Source organism: Annulohypoxylon maeteangense, assembly GCF_022496945.1.
Source record: "Annulohypoxylon maeteangense strain CBS 123835 unplaced genomic scaffold GGS22scaffold_4, whole genome shotgun sequence".
NCBI classification, from domain to species: Eukaryota; Fungi; Ascomycota; class Sordariomycetes; order Xylariales; family Hypoxylaceae; genus Annulohypoxylon; species Annulohypoxylon maeteangense.
Genome location: NW_025953251.1, coordinates 312,640 through 330,968, shown reverse-complemented (window position 1 = coordinate 330,968; position 18,329 = coordinate 312,640). Strand labels below are relative to the sequence as shown.

General features: G+C 47.1%; 5 protein-coding genes across 5 annotated transcripts; 3 read left to right on the top strand and 2 right to left on the bottom strand.

The window, feature by feature from the left end:
* Positions 1–1,394: 1,394 nt before the first annotated feature.
* Positions 1,395–5,940, top strand: GGS22DRAFT_156318 (uncharacterized protein). The gene is made up of 5 exons (XM_047960348.1): positions 1,395–2,046; positions 3,487–4,239; positions 4,299–4,538; positions 4,588–5,218; positions 5,281–5,940. The coding sequence occupies exons 1-4, from the start codon at positions 1,961–1,963 to the stop codon at positions 5,207–5,209; spliced, it is 1,701 nt and encodes a 566-aa protein (XP_047820992.1). The 5' UTR covers positions 1,395–1,960; the 3' UTR covers positions 5,210–5,218; positions 5,281–5,940.
* A 1,311-nt stretch (positions 5,941–7,251) lies between these two features.
* On the bottom strand, positions 7,252–9,378 carry GGS22DRAFT_105398 (uncharacterized protein). Its single transcript, XM_047957793.1, has 5 exons — positions 9,072–9,378; positions 8,902–9,014; positions 8,668–8,850; positions 8,287–8,605; positions 7,252–8,233 (listed from the first exon to the last, which is right to left on the bottom strand). Exons 1-5 carry the CDS (start codon positions 9,270–9,272, stop codon positions 7,745–7,747), a joined length of 1,305 nt encoding a protein of 434 aa, XP_047820991.1. The 5' UTR covers positions 9,273–9,378; the 3' UTR covers positions 7,252–7,744.
* Positions 9,379–11,626: 2,248 nt separating this feature from the next.
* GGS22DRAFT_156306 (60S ribosomal protein L10a) lies at positions 11,627–12,701 on the top strand. Its single transcript, XM_047960347.1, has 4 exons — positions 11,627–11,772; positions 11,846–12,023; positions 12,079–12,272; positions 12,330–12,701. Exons 1-4 carry the CDS (start codon positions 11,754–11,756, stop codon positions 12,590–12,592), a joined length of 654 nt encoding a protein of 217 aa, XP_047820990.1. The 5' UTR covers positions 11,627–11,753; the 3' UTR covers positions 12,593–12,701.
* Positions 12,702–13,763: 1,062 nt separating this feature from the next.
* GGS22DRAFT_185990 (NUDIX hydrolase domain-like protein) lies at positions 13,764–15,046 on the bottom strand (the record flags this gene model as incomplete). Its single annotated transcript, XM_047964391.1, has 2 exons — positions 13,764–14,461; positions 14,518–15,046. The coding sequence occupies 2 exons, from the start codon at positions 15,044–15,046 to the stop codon at positions 13,764–13,766; spliced, it is 1,227 nt and encodes a 408-aa protein (XP_047820989.1).
* Positions 15,047–16,010: 964 nt separating this feature from the next.
* Positions 16,011–17,811, top strand: GGS22DRAFT_156301 (PQ-loop-domain-containing protein). The gene is made up of 2 exons (XM_047960346.1): positions 16,011–16,299; positions 16,374–17,811. Exons 1-2 carry the CDS (start codon positions 16,241–16,243, stop codon positions 17,377–17,379), a joined length of 1,065 nt encoding a protein of 354 aa, XP_047820988.1. The 5' UTR covers positions 16,011–16,240; the 3' UTR covers positions 17,380–17,811.
* The last annotated feature ends 518 nt before the right edge of the window (positions 17,812–18,329 follow it).

Sequence of the window (18,329 nt, the reverse complement as noted above, 5' to 3'; positions counted from 1 at the left end):
GCCATTGCAATCGCGGTGGTTCGGGAATCCGGAGTCCTAAATCATCCCAATAGGCACCTGGACCTGGGCAAGTTGAGCTGCTGGCGTATCACAACATACCCACACCACACACCATACACCATACAATGACCAAGGCGTATTTTCCTCTTCCTACCGCCTGCGCCGCTGGATAACGACTTTCGAAGCAAACTCGGACGAGGAAATCCGGTAGTCCTGCATAACTACTACACAGGTAGGGAGGTGGCAGATGAAAATTATTTCACCATATCGCGCGGGCGATGCGTAACGTGTGGTCGGCCACTTGTCAGCGAGGCTAGGTCGGGCAGGTCAGTGACCAGCAAAGCCAGCAGAAGCCCGGCAGACACTGGACAGCAAATCAATCGTCTACCTACAGGTAGGTACCTACTACCTAGAGATAGGTATTGGCTCGAGATTGTCAAATTGTGACACATGACAAGTCAGGACGGTTCATTTCGGCGCCAATTATCGAAGCACCTTAGCAACAATCTGATACCGTACCTAGGTATCTAATGTAAGATGTAAGGCAAGACGCATCTCGTATGTATCTCTTCGTTCACCGCTCATTTCAGCGTCGATAGTTCAGCTCGAAAAGGAGTAATTACACCGACAATCGGGGTCAATTAACAGCCGCCGAGAGTTCGATGATGAAAATACCAGGTGATTTCGTGCTGGCATGAGGGGTTTAAGAAGAAAGAGAGAATATTGCACAAATTTCCGCGACTCCCGCAAGGGCTGGTACGAGCTGGTGAAGGCTCGCAGAGAGGTGGTGATACGTTTTGGTGCGTTTTGATACGTTGGCCTACCGCAGCGACCAGAAACCCCTCGTTGAAGTCGTCACGCTGCATGATGATAGACTCAATAGGACTCAAGAACACTCAATAGGCTGTCGACAACTCTCTGAGTATCCACATGGTTACGGACCGAGCCCTGCGAGCCTATGACGATTGCAGTCCTGGTGCAGTAGGAGACGGCCAGCACATTTCCTAGGTGGATAAGATGGAAAAGTGAGGGGAAATTATTGCTCGTTATTAGTTAGCCGTTTTTGCGGTTGCAGGAGGTGATTACCGTGATCAACCAGTCAAAACAGTCAAGCGCGTTTTAGCTGGTCGATAGATTAGCCAATAGAAGGTATTACCCAGACCTTAGACCAATTAATCTTGGTATGGTGGGTCTTTCATGGACTTTTCATGGGTCTTTCCTGGGTCAAGTGTGGGTCAAGTGTGGATCTAGCTTGAGAGCGGGGTTGATAGCAGCGCTGCACTTCCTTGGAATCTTCCCTGCTTCTTCTTTTTACAATTCCCACACAACCAGCCATCATCAGCCAACGACAGCCAGCGATGGCCAACTACCAGCCAACTGCATCACCTCAAGCACGACACCCTGGCATCGTGTCATCCTCTCTCATCGTGTGCGTTGGCCAACCCGGTCCTACACCCCATCCACAATTCTTCCCTATGGCACACAATAAAACCCGAATGTCCCCTCTCTCTGCCCAACATCCATTCTTCACTCCTATTTTCCAGCCCAAAGCCCTGACGTTTCTGCCCAACCGAGACCCATTATCACCATTATCACCAACTCTCAACCGAACCCGTGGCTTATTTTTTGTTGCTATACCCAAGACATTTTACCACTGCTCCGCAACTCTCATAGTTGTTATCCAGTTACCCACACAGGATTCTCAATCAGTACCCATTCAGGCCGTGTTTGAATATTGCCGGTTGTTTATCTCTATCCAGGGATCGCCTCTGTACAACGACTTGTCGACAGAAGAACAGACTGTATAACAACAGATCAGTTGAGAAACCAGTCTCACTCTGCTCCGCAAGGAATCACCGCCTTTTCCAGTAGTGTTTGCCACTGCCACAGGATTCAAAGGGATTATCCGGAGAGCCCTGCTACTCGTTCCAACGGTTCCTGACCCAAGAGGAATCATCAAATGACAGCCATGGTTGCTTCCCGCCAGGACAGCATGTCTGGCTTCAACTCATCTTTAGACATGGACGATGTCCACACTCCTGCGAGGTATATTGCATTGTTTTTTCATTTCTATTTCCGGAGTCTTGGGGTCTGATTTTTCAAACGACAACTCTATATCATGTATTTTACGAAGTCATGTATGCATCGTGTTTCTCAGTTCATCGCAAGTGCTTTGCTTCGTACTCAGCCCAGGACAAACTGGAGGATATTCCGTTTTTGCCCGGAAAGGACAGGAAACATCACAGGATAATCCGGAACAGGACCTTTCAAGGAAATGGAACCCAGAAGGACACCAGGTCAATCTTCCCCGGATTTTCAATCCTCAGGACTTTTTCTGAGGCTTAGCTTCACAAGCAAGCAGCACGGGCTTCTGTCCGTGTTTGACCACTCCACGTCTCTCAGATGGATCATCAAAGAAATTATCAGATATTCAACGTCGAAACAGTAAGTATCGCCCGCGCAGAGAAAAGAGTGACAACAGCAACTCCAGGATAGACTCTACCGGATACCAGTGACAAGTATTGCTTTGTTTTCAGACTAGGAAGAGAGCCAGCCCGCGGATCCGTTGTGACTTGATCTACGAACTTGACGGACTTTGCTTAGGATTTTCTTATCGCGGACCCATGGATTTTCTCTTGTTTATGTTCTTCACCTACGGACTATGGATTTACAACACGACTTTTCCGGACCCCCCGCAAGCGGTGCTTCCCTCGTTTCTGCTGTGTTGCTTCACACATCCAGTAGTCGTGTAGGGCAAGACTTAGACTTGTCATACCTAGGAGCTCAGACTTGATTGCGTGCACCCAAATAGGATATACGGCATTTCGACTGTGATCAAACTCGCCTATGATATTCCGGAACTTCAACCCTTTCCTGAGGAGCAGTATAGTTGTGCCGCTTTGCCTGGATCCCCGAGGTACACCTAGCCAATTTTCCAGAGGACGGTCTTGTCGACACCGGGTTTGCGCGTCTCATTGCCTTCCCGACAGCAGTACGTATGCCATGTGTGTCGACTCGATCGGCTTCAACCTGATTGATCGCGTGTTCGTGGACTAACATATCAACCGTCTGTGCTCTGACAGTCAATTCGACTTGGAACTTTCAGGATTCTATCTACCCGGATTTCATTTTTGTACCGTTCTGCTTTTCGGTTTCTCTTTTTTGCTTTATTTTCTTTTTGCATCGTTCTGCTCAAGGCCGCCTACAAATTCACCATCTGGATCTTCCAATTTATGGGACTATATATGCTATGGTGTCACTGGGTACCAAACCCTCGGATTATTAGTTAACTTGACACTTCATTCTGGTTTGTATACGAATGCCCTCCCCAAAATACCAAAACTGTGCGTAAGACTAACCGATGTTGCGGGAACAGGAACAAAGTTGTACCATGCTGAAGCCATTTCATTTGTACATGATTTTGGGAGCATCTTCGTGATTTTACCGCCAGGTAGTGGTTATACAGAACACTAACCTAATCCTCAGTGACTACAGCTCTTATTCCCAAGGAAACATGCTTGCCAATTCCAGCGGATCTTTTCTTTACTCTCAAACGGGACATGCGGACCTTCATGGTTCAGTATGGGATGCAGCAGAAGGAACACAGAACTTCAATGGCGAAGAGGATTTCCATTTTTCATATGGCCAAGTTACTCCCAGAGGACAGGACCAACATGAAGCCGTGGATGACATGACCAACAAATGGATCGCTTCGGAGCAAGCCCAAGCTTCCGCCGCAGAGCCCATGCGACGGATCAGCTCGAGGGGCTCCTCCGGAAGCCACAAGAACAGAACTATCAAAGCCTCAGCACAGAAGAGCCGCCCAAGGTTGCTCTCTATGTCTCATGGCTCGCACATGTCGAATTATGACTTGTCAGGTAATCCACAGATGGACGCATATCTTCTCCAGGAATCGGATGCCCACTCTGTCTCCTCTCAAATGTTCTACCCAACACTGCCCATGAGCGTAGGTTTGCCTACAGATGGACTCCCATACTCTCCTGCTGTGCTTACCCCGGGGATGGGACAACAGCACATCGATCCCACCCAAATGCAATTGAACTTTGAGGCCAACCTCGCAGGAAACTCACCCGCTGCTACTACCTGGAGCTCGCTGAGCCCCGTTGAATCCCGACTTTCTACCCCTGGTCTCCCTGAGGATGCATGGTCCGTTCCCATGGAATCTTCTCCCTCGCGGACTAACGATTCTTCGCCAATCATAAATGGCATCTCGCCAAGGTATGTTGAACTAATCGCAATGACATTCGGACACACTCTGACGTAGAGAACGCTATCAGCCTCGATCGCCAGATGGGCATGATGACTACAGAGGATCCCAACGGAGTTGTTTTGGCGGATGACATGTTTGCCTTGCCTCCTTCTTTCACTCGCCGCTCCAGCGGTGATGGTGAGTCTTCTGCCCGGGACCACCCGCTGTATAAGACCGCCTGCCCACAGGGCGACGGACTTTTCCACTGCCCTTGGGAGGGCCAGTCCAGCTGCAACCACAAGCCCGAGAAGCTGAAGTGCAACTACGAGTAAGTCGAGCATACTTTGGAAATGCCTGCAGATCTAACCACCATACAGCAAGTTCGTCGACTCGCACCTGAAGCCATACCGATGCAAGATTGACTCGTGCGAAAACGCCCGGTTTTCTTCAACTGCTTGCCTCCTCCGACATGAACGAGAGGCTCACGCTATGCATGGTCACGGCGACAAGCCCTACCTCTGCACATACGAGGGTTGTGACCGCGCTGTTCCCGGAAATGGATTCCCTCGCCAGTGGAACCTCAAGGACCACATGAGACGCGTCCACAATGACAACGGAAACTCACTCAACGCTGTCAGTGGATCTCCTCCCTCTGCGCACGGATCTTCCGTACACTCGGCCAAGGGCCGAAAGCGCAAGAACAAGGACTCCGTAGACAGCACCAGCAGCCGCAAGCATGCCTCCAGATATGCTCAAGCTGAGGCTGCCATGAGAGCCGCCGAGCAGCCCATGGTTGACGAATGGTACCAGCACCACAAGGCCCTGCAGAACTACCTGCAAGAATTCAGCGTCCCAGATGCTTTTGACTACTTGCATCAAATCACCGAGGCCAGGGACCACTTGGCAGCCATGGGAAAGATCTCCCAGAAGCTACTCCACTCCAACAAGACCAGCACCCAGGATTCGTACAGACGATCCCATGGACACCACACTCGCTAGATGAAGAACGTGCGTATACGATATGCCTCCCAATCAACATCTCTCGTTCAGCTAGCTAACATGATATCCAGCAGCGAAAATCGAAACTAAGGACCAAGGATGATTTTTAACAGACCAGAGGATATGCAAGCGCATATTCCAACCTTTTTTACTTCTTCTTCCACCGGTCTGGAGACCGTGACGGAGCCTGGCTAGGCTCTAAGGATTCATTTGAAGAAACCGCCACGCTCCGAGCCGAGCCCGGCATTGGACCCCCAGGGATATAGGTACCGGTTGCTACGTCTCATTTGATTGTAGAAATTTTCCGGATTGAGACCTAAGAAAAAACCATGGACATGCCGAGGTGTGTGGGAAGAGTCGATTCCAGGACATCGAGCCTGAGAGGATAGATATGCGCTTGGAGGAAAAGGAGGAAAGGGACGTGACGGCCCGCGCGGCCATGCCCTATGAAATGTCGCAGCAACTATCGACCAGGTAGTCGATAGTTATTGGCTTGCGACCAGGAGGCAGCGATAGAGATATTGTTGGATTGATTGATTGTTGCTGGTGATCTGATTGCATCTAGACACTTTGAGCTTATATTTGGTTATTGGATATTTTGAACATCTAGCTTATTTACAGCTACATTTAGACATCATATAGTTTTCTTTGTTTTAATTAGAACTCGAAAAATACATCTACTCCGCCCTCGATATCTGTGACAGCCGTTGTTCCCAACTCCCTTACTTCTGTCAACTCTTATGCTTCCCTATGCTTTTAGTGATTAGGTCATTAAATGTGAACAGTATCTATTACTAGGGTTCTTACTTTCCATTTGAGGATGTATTCCTCTGATGTTTCGGGCGTCTTTAAGGGTGATTTGGTGAGGAGCAGTATTACTCGTATGATATTTAATCTCCTTTAATTGAAACATTTGATTGACTTGGTCTTGGAACATCTACATACTTACCTACCAGGTAGGTAAACATGACGGATTACTAGAGCTAAGAAGCCCGTAGCTCTTGTTGGGCTTAATGTGATACAGGACTTAGGCTTTCTAGTTAGCCTCCCAGGACTTGGATAGTATAAAGTGTTACCACCCTAACTTTACGAAAATGTAGGATTGCAAGATAGTGGTGAAACAATGGACAGGTTATAGAGCTATTGGGACTTAAGGAAAACTAGTAGAGAATATGCGACCTATCGTACATGAGTAGGTAGGTAAGTAAGTAAGTAAGAAGGTAGTACTGCTAACGAATACCGAAATGGAACGCACTCTATGCCATTGCAAGTCGAGAATATACCTCAAAGAGCCTCAACATATTCCACTCATTGGTCACCGAGACCCAACACCGAGGCCCTAGCCTTGGAATTAACAGTTCTGCTTTAGGCAACCCGATGTATTCCCAGAGCCCGTCCCGGTACCCACCAGAAGGTAACCCTTGAGGAGCAGACGACGCATCAGGACGCTGGTTTGAGGCTATGATATGCCCACGAATCCTCTGTTCCTTACCCCGCGCCCGCTCTGCGTCGAATGGGTAGTAGACGGCGATGTTCGTCGCTGTTCTCATATTCTAGTGCGATAATTCAACGCCTGTGAGAGGAAGGAGAGAAACGGGCTAGACCTTTACTTCCTCCATCAAACTACGACTCTATATTCAACAACGACATTGCCGCCATTACCGGGGCGCCGAACGGAGACAACAAGTCGAAAAAGCCAGCTCCCCACTTTAAATGTCACGGAAAGGTAGTGGTGGTTCGGTAATCCAGGGGCTCCTGTTAGATAGATCGGATCCTGTTTCAACTATCGAATCCTTCGGGAGTGGAATTGTTTGGTAGAGCTTAAGTAAACTACAACTACACACACCCTCTTTTTTTTCTTTGGATTCCGATTACTACACTAAACGGTAGACATGCATCATACATGTGTACCTAATTATAGCTGTTTGATTGGCGTGTGTACGGACATGTGGTTGATTTGACAGATATCGGGGATCTCATGCGGGGATGGCGATCAAGACATATTGACGTTTAATGTATGTTTCTATGCGTTTCCCCAAGGTGATCCTCGCTACCACCTTAGATAGGTCGCTATGCTATAGTAAAACTCCCCCCTCTCCAAGGTAAAGTAGTAATGAGTTCTGGGAAGGCGAGTGAGTGATTTTCGCTCGGAGGCAAATGATTGGTATGGTGGAATTTAGAGAAGGAAAAAAGTGTAGTGAAGAAATGATAGTTGCCGTGTCTAGCGAAGTGCGAATGAGCCTCCGGTGAGCGAAAGTGGGTATCTTCGTATAAGCCGTCCAGATGCAGAGCAACACCGTTTATCCCAACCTTCCCCTGATGAGTTGAACCCTGATCCAGCTCTCGTGAAAATGCAATTCCGGTGCCGTTGAATGAATGAACTGTAACCCATGCTCTAAAGTATGCCCCATGTAAAACTGCAGAACGATTCGTTTTGCGTTGATGCCCACTGAAAACGCCGTTACCAATGACATTAGAGAAAAGAAAATGTAGCCTCCCAGTAATTAGGAATGTGAATCATTTGAACGGGTAAATTTAAGCGAATGATGCGCGGCTGGGTATTTGTTGTATAGGCACCGACTCGTTATCCGCTCGGTACATTATTAATATTGTAGTTCGATCTTGCGGTTGGGAACTGCTCGGTGGCAGATTCCTACAAGGATCGCTGAATCTTACACCAGCCCGCTGGGGTAATGATGTTTTTATAGAACGGGTATATGGGCCAAATTCATTCACGGGTACCGGTTGCGCTTCTAAATCGACGTGTCGATTAGATACAATAGGGGGTAGTGGTTTATTGAGGTTAGCAAGTTGAGGGTTGGAGAGTAGCGGCGTGGGGTGTTGCGGAAGGAAGGTCGATGATGTAGATGACTGATCGATGAAGGTAGTTAGAGATGGTGATTGTGTCAATAATTTCCTATTCCAGTCCATAGTCATGGAGTTATGTGGTCGAAACGTAGTCTCAAATACGTTAGGGAGGTAGCTCGAAAAGAAAGGTTTCGTCGCCGGAATCGAGGCGCATATCTTGAAAATATGTTAATCAAAAGCCGTGCATGTAAACGAGGTCATATACATACTATGCCAATATTTAACTCAAGGGCGCTGCAAAACCACGACGACCAGTTGTTCCAGACAGTGTCGAAGTTAGTTGTCAACATCCATGCGAAATAACATCTCGCAATTCCTGCCGAACTTGCAAGGACGCCAACACCGAAGAGGAAGATAACCATGCTAATTTGCCTAGCAGGCAGATTCAATCCGAGTGCTGTCTTGAGGGGAAGGAGTACGACGAGCCAGTCGGTGAGGGTGTTGATGAGGTTAATCGCCCTTAGATGGGCATCCTGATCGATACAATTTTGTGGCCCAGAAGAAAGCTCCCAAAATTCCCATAAAGGCCTAATTTTAAGGATTTGTTAGATCTTAATTTTCCTTTGCATTTATTATGTTTATAAACTTACGTGCATTGGAATATGCTGACTATGATGAAGATGAAGCAGTTGAGGCTAATAATTGCTATCGATGCCATAACAGCGATGGTCATCATCCGATCTCCTGAAGCAGATGTGAGCCGATGGAGAAGCGCGAGTATCGACAGCTTGGTTAAACTGGTTGCCAGATTAAATAGTATCTGGTTGACAAGTCTAATATACCGTTAAGCTAATAAGTCATTTAAACTGTGAAGGGCATCTTACATTAATTGTAAACCTGGAACGAAGTATTCTAGTTCTAGGTCCCAAGTGTGCCGGTTCCAATGGAATTTCTGCTCGGCAACAATACCGATGATTGTATATGCCGTAGCAGGAAGCTTTTATGCGTTAGTATGATAGAGCAAAAGAAAAGTAAAGCTGCAGTGCTAGCTTACGTATGCAAGTAATATGAAGACATCGTCGAGCCCAAAACCTCGGGTCAGCCATTTCCTTGCGTACAATCGAATCGCTAAAATTATCGTAACCATCACAGCGAGTAGAATGCCAACAGCCATCCCTATATGTCCTCTCGTTTCCGGGTTAACATAGTTCGGCGTTGGCCAGCTCTCGGTGGCGGAGTTGGGCGGAAGTTGCATTTCGGAATTTAGAGATATGTGTAAGTGAAAGACCTGACACGCCTTGCGAGTTATGGCCGTTGAATAGTTTCATGGCAACATGAATTATCTGCCTTCGTTGAACGATACTCGAGCCACCTCGAAGTCAACCGGCTTGGACATGAAAGTAGTACCTAGGGGCTTATAGCATCGAACTGATCGATGAGATGGGGTTAAGCATAAGGTAATGTATTATGCAAACCATGGCGATCTATCCAAGTCTTCGGAAACGAAAAGAGTTTAGCACACTGCACACAAGATCTTGTCCCTCCGGTGGAGTATCGGGTTTTGCATTCTCAAGATATGAGACAGGACTTCGGAGCCAACTTATCAAATGTAGATACGGGGTTGTCACCACCTAGTTTGATGGTTACCACATGCGTATGAACTTCTCGATCGTGACGAATAGGGTTGTCGGAACAGTCCAGACAGATCTTGCTACTTGGAAGCAGCTCAGGGTAGCCATGAGCGCCGGTACGTTTCTCGTACTGACAGCCTTATTACCCCTGCCCCCACCGCCCGGGGGCCAAAAGGGGGGCAGATCCTAACATGGTGGGCTCGCAGATGGATAGGCAGAATCTCTGCACGTAACCTGTGGCCTGCATGAATAGACCCATGTCACTCCAGGGGCGCTTATCAGACATCAAGAAGCGAGAAACTGACGATGGCATATTATTGGCAAAGCTCCTCCTTCGACTAGTCAGCAACGTAGTTGGTAAGTAGTGCCAACTGTGGATTCCGTCGACTAGTTCATGTGTTTGTAAAATGATGTTTGAATCAAGATCCATTCACGTGGATCTCGAATAAGAGATAAAAAAGATTGCAGGGTAGACTTGGTCGTAAAGCATGTCTCGAGGACTCCTGCGGGGGAGCCGCATAGGTGCATTCCGCCTCCGTTCAACGATCTCGTCGACTTGGATTTCTAGATGTGATATCACACCCTAACTTACATAATCTTAGATAGGACTGGGCAGAATCGACATCATATTACCCGACCAGTAGGCCAAAAGTAAGCGATAATCTGCAAGACAGTAATGGTGGGCAGCCATCTCAACAACCCCCGAAGGCATCCGAGGTACAGTAACTCGCTCGTTGATGATTGGTCGCATTGTAGAAGGAAGCGATGCAAATAATTTCACCTCAACGTTATCCGCTTCCTGCTGGATCGATAAGGGTTGTCCCGCAGGGTATCTTCAGTTGATAGAAACCCCTTGTCAGTAACAGAACTCGAACCTCACCAACTCAGAATCCTGTGCGACGAACTCGTCAGCAAGTAGCATTTCGAGAACGGTGGATGATGCAGGTTCCCGACGTTTACAAATAATTAGGTGACGAGTGTGTATTCGAGCGTTCTTGCAGAACTGTGCCGCTTTCGGCATCAAAGGTGGCGGCTCGTATCAAATTCACTCCATTAAGCGACCCAGCGTCGTCAGGCGTAGACCATATCTAGGCCAGTATTCAAATCCAGGAAGCCTTTGGCTAATATTGAAGAACGCCACTAGATTAAGGGTTCTCTAGCCTCTGGTAATGTATAGAGGTCATGATAGGGTCATGATAGTCGGGGCTCTACCAGATTTAGCTCAGCGCCGATCTAAGAATGATAAATTGAAACAAAATTGTGCGAGGTCTGTACCAACAGTAGGCCGGCTTTGCGGCAACCGGTAGACCTTGAAGATCCATTGGCGCGGAGCCATGTTTCACAGTAGGTAGTAATGAAATGTCCCCAATTGCTCTCTAAGACAGATTCGTAGACTTGTTTAAGAGACCTAGAGCCATGATGAAGCAGGGATTTGAATCCCCCAACCCGATTGGCCGTTCAGACGCCGTCTCGCGGTTGCAGGTTCTGAGGACCGTACCAGGCAAAAGGCGTCAGGCACATCGGATGATGAGCACATAATCGATATGATCGTTGGCCCTTATTTAGAGAAATTCCGTCATCCTCGGAAGTGAAGTTGAAGAGAAGCACACTCAATCACCATACCTATAGGTAGTACATACTTCATGTACCTCAGCCTTATTCCGTACAACGATGGAATCTTAAATTTAGGCGACATAGACGAGTTTCTAGCCGAAGTTAAATGAGTATCTGGCCAGAGGGAATAGGCCTGCAGAGCCGACGATATTTTATGTGTAGGGAGGTATAGAGAGGAAATTCAAGAAGCATCAGTTAACGGAGTGAACTTGAGATAAGTTAAGTCCGTGTGGCTTTCATAGGAAAATCATAAAGATGACAAAGCAATTATGCGGGGTCACTTCGATGAAATCGCTTACCTAACAATCCCCACTCTTTGTAGCCCACGAAACTTGAATATGCAAAATGCAACTGTCAAAAATTGAAAAAAAATATTTAATTTCCTCCCAATCCATTACACGTCGCAATCGTCGTTTTCCCCCTCAATTTCTCACCACCCACGAACGCAATAATCCTCACCATTAGAGTCCATCTATTGGAAGACTGTCATCATGTCGAAAATCACAGTCGGTAAGTCATCCTCATAATCCCACTGCGTCAATCGAAAAGAAAGAAATATACTGACATTCATACCCCACTATAGCCGGAGTGCGTTCCAACGTCGGTGATCTACTTGATTACTCCCTCAACACTAAGAAGCGCAACTTCCTTGAGACTGTCGAGCTCCAGATCGGCCTCAAGAACTATGACCCTCAGCGTGACAAGCGTTTCTCCGGCACCATCAAGCTGCCTGCCATCCCCCGCCCTAACATGAGCATCTGGTACTACACCCCACTGCTACAGGCAAATCAATAGCGACTAACACTTGTGATGTAGCATCTTGGGTGACCAGCATGATCTCGATCGTGCCAAGCACGGCGGTGTCGATGCCATGTCTGCCGACGACTTGAAGAAGCTCAACAAGAACAAGAAGCTCATCAAGAAGCTCGCTCGCAAGTACGATGCCTTCGTTGCTTCTGAGGCTCTCATCAAGCAGATTCCTCGTCTCTTGGGACCCGGTCTGTCCAAGGGTATGTACAATCCGATTTATTACACAGCAGAACCATAGACTAACTGTAAATCCCCAGCCGGTAAATTCCCTACGCCCGTCTCCCACTCCGACGACCTTACTGGCAGGATCAACGAAGTCAAGTCCACCATCAAGTTCCAGCTGAAGAAGGTTCTCTGCATGGGTGTCGCTGTCGGAAACGTCGGCATGACCGAGGATGAGCTCGTCGGCAACATCATGTTGGCTATCAACTACCTTGTCTCGTTGTTGAAGAAGGGCTGGCAGAACGTTGGTAGCTTGACCATCAAGGCTACCATGTCTCCCCCCAAGCGTCTCTACTAGATTAGATGTCGCATAAGGTCATTGGAGGATGTAGTACTGAACGTGCTGGTATTTAGATTCTAGTAGTAGCACACAGATAGCCAATCCACCGAACCTCCAGGCAACAAAACTCTTAATTGTGCGTAATTTCGTGAGGATGAAAGTTTTTCAGGTGCTAGGTCGATGCGACGAGGTTTAAATTCGTCATGAAGTCGTCGACAGCCTCAAAAAGCACAAATGTAGATTCATGAAGCAGATCATTGGGTCATTTTCATCAAATGAGCCTATGTTCATATTCATCACAAGCATTTTAAAATATGCAAATCAAATATGTAAGAGCTATCTGGCAAAATCAAGCAATGTCCTACAATTCTCCGCAAACACCGCGCAAATCGCGCGCAGAGCGGCAAAAACTACAGATCTACACAGGTGATGAGAAGTAAGCATGTCGGAAACACCCCACAGTCGCGAACCAGGAAAAGCTGGCGTCGGCGGCTGATTAGGAAGAGCGTTTTCGGTCGATATTGGAGGCCGGGAACGGAAGGAAATCCATAGAGAATAAAATGATAACCCTCAGCAAGCCGCCGTAGCGGAGCCTTCGTAAAAATTAAATAAACATTTGACGATGTAGATTTAACCCTTACTGATGATGAGGAAAAAAAAGAAGAGGAAAGGAAAAAGGATTTCGATGAGAGTTCGGTTTATTTATGCGGTCGCTAGGGTCTAAGGGTGGGGAAGCGCACTGGCCAGTCAGGGCTACGCGTGAGCATTTCACGTGATTGGTGCGCTAGTACTTTTCCTGGACTGTGATAGCGTTGCTTTTGGCGCTGGAAATTCCTTTCTACAGTGGACGAAGCAGAATAATTCCATGGGAGAAATTTTGCGGCTGATTTCGGTCTAGACGCCTATCATCTTGGATATAGGCTGGTTTAAATGACTGCTTCGCTATATGCAGATATCACTGTAAAAGCTGTGTGCCGTTGCTTAAACTTAACGATAGTCTATCATTTATATGCGTCTATATGCTAACCAAATATGTCGTCTACCTCCATGCGGCACGTCGCTCAATATGTCATGAATCTTCCCTCTAGCCATTGCTGAACCAACCTCATCAAACCCTTCACACCTCATGATAATGTAACGGCCCTACGTCTATATCCACGCTTTCCATATATGCTTCAAATACGATCCCTTAAATCTTCGGCACTATGTCCAGGTAGCCCTTCAGAACAGCTTGTATCAGCTGATTGGCAATAGCCGTCTGTGGCGGTAGTCTTAAGGAACCCTCCTTGTATTCCGAAGGCGCCGGATCTCCCAGAGCGCTGACACCATTCGCGATGCCTTCTCGTACTTCGTCTAAAGTGAACCACTTGGCATCGGTTAGCTCTTCGTCGTGACCAAGATGTATAGTCTCCCCTCCTGGAGCTGCCTGGCCAATCGCGCCGATCATCAGGTTTGCCGGGTAGGGCCACGGTTGCGAGCTGTGGATTACGACACGGCCGACGGTCACGCCGCTCTCCTCCCAAGTCTCGCGCCGCACCGCTTCCTCGATGGACTCGCCGGGTTCGAGGAACCCCGCTAATGTACTATACCAGTTTGGAGGGAAGCGTTTGTTTCGACCGAGGAGGAGCTTGCTGCCGTCGGCTGAGACTACCGCCATGATGACAGTTGGGTCTGTTCGCGGGAAAGAGAGATTGCTCACGCCGTGCCGTGTAGGGCAGTCTGCTCTCTCCGTCGCAGCGCCACCTTCAGGGACGCCTGCTAAATCCGACGTGGGGCAGACTCGCTTCCATCCGGCATTAATAGATAACGTCGGCTTGCCACAGCCGCCGCAGAACGGATTCCGAGCATTCCAATCTAACAAAGCACGAGCTTCCGCGAATATCGCCGCTGTTTATAGTGAGCATACTGGTTTTTACACAAGATTCAAATTGGCTAGTGCGTACCTTCAGGGGCATTTAAAGACAAGAGCCTCCTCCCATCGATGAAAGAAACGCCATTAGTTTTGACAATATCAATGATACTTGTAGCCTTCTCCGAGGTAGTGCCTTTCGGAGTGACGTCCACAGCGAAATATGGTTTGCCTTTATACTCGCGATACTCGAATCCATTTTTTTTCTCGTCGATGCCAAGGAACAAGATGACGGACTGTGTAATGTCCGAGTTAAACCCCTTTACTTGCTCCTCCTCGGAAGTTTTGAAGGGCTCTTCGCCGGTTAGCGGTATGACTACGTCCTTATTCACGTAGGATAAGTTTGCGGCATCTTTCGCAAGCGGCGATAAGTTGTTCAATAGTAGGAACGATGCGCTGGGGTGAGCGAAAGCAGCGCGCAAGAAGCCATAATCGGTCCTTAAGAATGAAACTCGATTCAGAGGGCTACCGCTAAAATAGTTGGCAATCTCGCGACCAAATTTTCTGGACAACATCGAGTCGTCTTCAGCGAGGATCGGGAGGTCCGGAATCGCTTGCCCCATTACGCTTTAAATTTTACTTTAAGTTTGTTAATTTCGGCTGATAAGACTTTTGTTTGAAGCTTGCGGTAGTTTAGACAATCTGTGAAGTGAGAAGGCTTGTGCTCGTTTATCTTGGCAGAATACTAAGGCTAGTGGAAATATACAAAATACGTGGTTTAAAATAAGAAGCTACCTACATGTAGGTAAGCATGGAAAATAAGAGCGTAGTGATTATATCGGGTTTACTGGAGTTAGTAAACCTCATGCGTTGGATTGATTGGTAAGGCTAAGTGAATAAATCGGTGTTTGTCCTCGATACCTGCTGAGTAATTCGGGAGTAATTCGACATTTCCAAAGTTATCAAAGGATCAAAGGAGCGGGGTCTCATTGCGATATCTTGATGATTAATTGTCAATATTAGGTGGTACGGAGAGTAACCAGTGTCTTTCGCCGATGAACGGCGTTTGCGGCGACAAGATATTTCTCCTTTCACCATTCGCTGCGAACCCCAACTACACCTGCAGGAACCCACGCAAGGTACCGCCGAGGTTAAATGTAGGATACCTAGGTAGGTACTAATTAAGAGGTTGGAGTAAACAAAACATTGAGATGTTCGCTACAACATTCGCTAAGACCTTCATGGGAGGTAGTAGGAAATGGTAATAACTCTCAGTTGACTTTTAAATGATAAAAGTTGAAAAAAGAGTTTTAAAATGGAAAGAACAAAGTTTTCGTGTAATATATCTCAAATTGGACAAAAATTAGGCAAGTAGCCGCAGCCCTATCGCCCTATCTATCGCCCTGTCGGTTTTGTCAGTGCTGAATTCAGGTTCTAAGTTGAATTGGAAAGTGGAAGGGGTCCCCACAGAATGCATGAAGGTGGAATGTAGAATGTGGGGTGATTTGAGCGTCATTGGAACCAGCAACTAATCTTAAGTGGGCAAGTTTCATTTATTCCAAAGCGTTGGTGTCGGCGCAACTTTCTCAGCTCCATCATTCCATGAAAATTTCCTTTCTATGAGCCAAATTGTTTCTTTTGTATACTCTTACATTTCTGTAGAATCACTATTTCTAATATTCTACTACTGTCATCATTTTTATATCTTCCAAAATCTAGCTACCATTTAAAAACTTCGATCTACGAGCTCCCTTGGCGTCGATCTCGATCTCGATCTTGTTACACGACCTTTGCTTTTTTCGGACTTCCCAAGTAGGATGGCGCCTCCCACGGCGCCTCTCAACCTCGATGTCGAGGCCATATCGGGTATCTGCGGGTGAGAAGTCATAACAATTAGAGTTAGGATTATAGTTAGAATTATATGCTAATACTTTTGTGCCTTTTCTACAGTTCTATCTCAATTGCAGCTTGGGTTGTAGTCTTCTCTCCGCAGATTATCGAAAATTTCCGACGAAGCTCCGCGAATGGCCTCTCCGTCCCCTTCATTATCCTCTGGCTACTTGGGGATGTCTTTAATATTCTCGGCGCTATTCTCCAAGGAGTCCTACCAACCATGCTCATTCTTGCGATTTATTACACCATCGCCGACTTCGTCCTATTAGCGCAATGCTTTTATTACAAAGGATTTACGTGGAAGGACGAGCTGCCATCACCTCAACCGAAACCACGTCGCGCCCTAAACGTTGGAGAGCCCACCGAGAGAACTGGGTTGTTGAGTAACGGCTTAGACGAACATGGAAGAAGAGGTAGTGGGTGGTCTCACTTAAGTCCTGCAGTGCCATTAGTATCGGAACCGCCAGTCATGCCCCCACCTACACCGACGAGATTACAATCGGTTATCTGGAACTCGGTGGCCGTGTTGATGGTCTGCGTAGCTGGTGTGCTTGGGTGGTTTCTCAGCAGGCAATACGCAAACGGCCAACCCAAATCGCCTACGGATGGGGGCGTCCCTTCGTTCGACGTTCTGGGTCAAATATTCGGTTGGCTATGCGCTATTCTCTACCTTGGCTCGCGTCTCCCCCAACTACTACTTAATTGGCGTCGCAAATCAACTGAGGGGGTGAGCATCTTGTTCTTCCTCTTTGCTTGCCTTGGAAACTTGACATATGTACTTTCAATCTTCGCATACGAGCCTCACTGTGCTGGTCTACATTGCCAGCCTGGTGAGTCGGAGAGGATATACGGAAGATACATACTTGTCAACCTTTCATGGTTGGCTGGTAGCCTGGGGACATTAATCCTTGATCTGGGGATTTTTGCCCAGTTTTTCATCTATAGCCAAGACGCCTCTGTGGACGAAGATGATGATGTCTTCGATGACGAAGAGGCTAGCATCGACGAGCGACTACTAGATGATCGACCCCTCCTACAACGCGCTACCTCGGGCCTTCCATAAAGGGAGGAAATATTGAATTTTTTTTCTTCTGATAATTGCATCTATCGGCTTAAAAAAGGATTGGGCATTGAAAAAAAATCAATGGTGTTTGGGTTTGTATATAATTGCCCTACATGAAAGCATTTATGGTTCGGTATGGTTGGATTACTCAGGAAAAACCAGCACTGGGTAGAAAAATTGGCGTTTTCGTTTCCAAAACCAAAGGAGGATGACAAGGGTCACATACAACAACCACTTGTTGTATACTGTGATAAGCTATGTGGTAATGTTTTCATATACGATGAACAATTACTCATTCTTAGCCCTACATGATCAGATACTAACACGTAGATGACCCCTGATCTCTTGTCTTTTTCAAGGGAGAAGTCATATCCTCGATACACGATGTATATAACATATTGGATTACTTTACAATGCCAAGCTTTAATTTGAGATTAGATACCGCAGCACACCGAGAGAATTTCCTCGGATACATATCAGGTGTCTATGTGACTGATTGATGTCATGAGAAGTATAACCCTTGTTGCTTTCACCGAACAATATGTAAGCAATCAGGGAACATACATGTTGCTTACCTTACGTGTAACACTGTGAGGGCTGAGGGCGCATGTTCAACTGTGAAATAGGTTATATCAACGGCACGCCTTCGTAACCACAATAACTATGAGGCACCTATCCCTATATGTAGGCAACAGCTCTCAGTAATTATCCACCTATAGTTCTATACCGAGTGGGTGATCAGGACAATGGGTCAACCCTCAATATGGATCATGCGATAGCATTAGTTCCTCGCAACCCTCGTGGGTTGTTGCGTAGTCATATCTGATAAGTTACAATTAAGTCCGGGCTATGCCCTGAAATACCGAAGAGCCTCACGTAAGTTTCTTATAGGGTCGACGTGAGCTAGAATGCAAGTTCGATTCCGATTGGCGAACCCTCCTTTTCGGTAT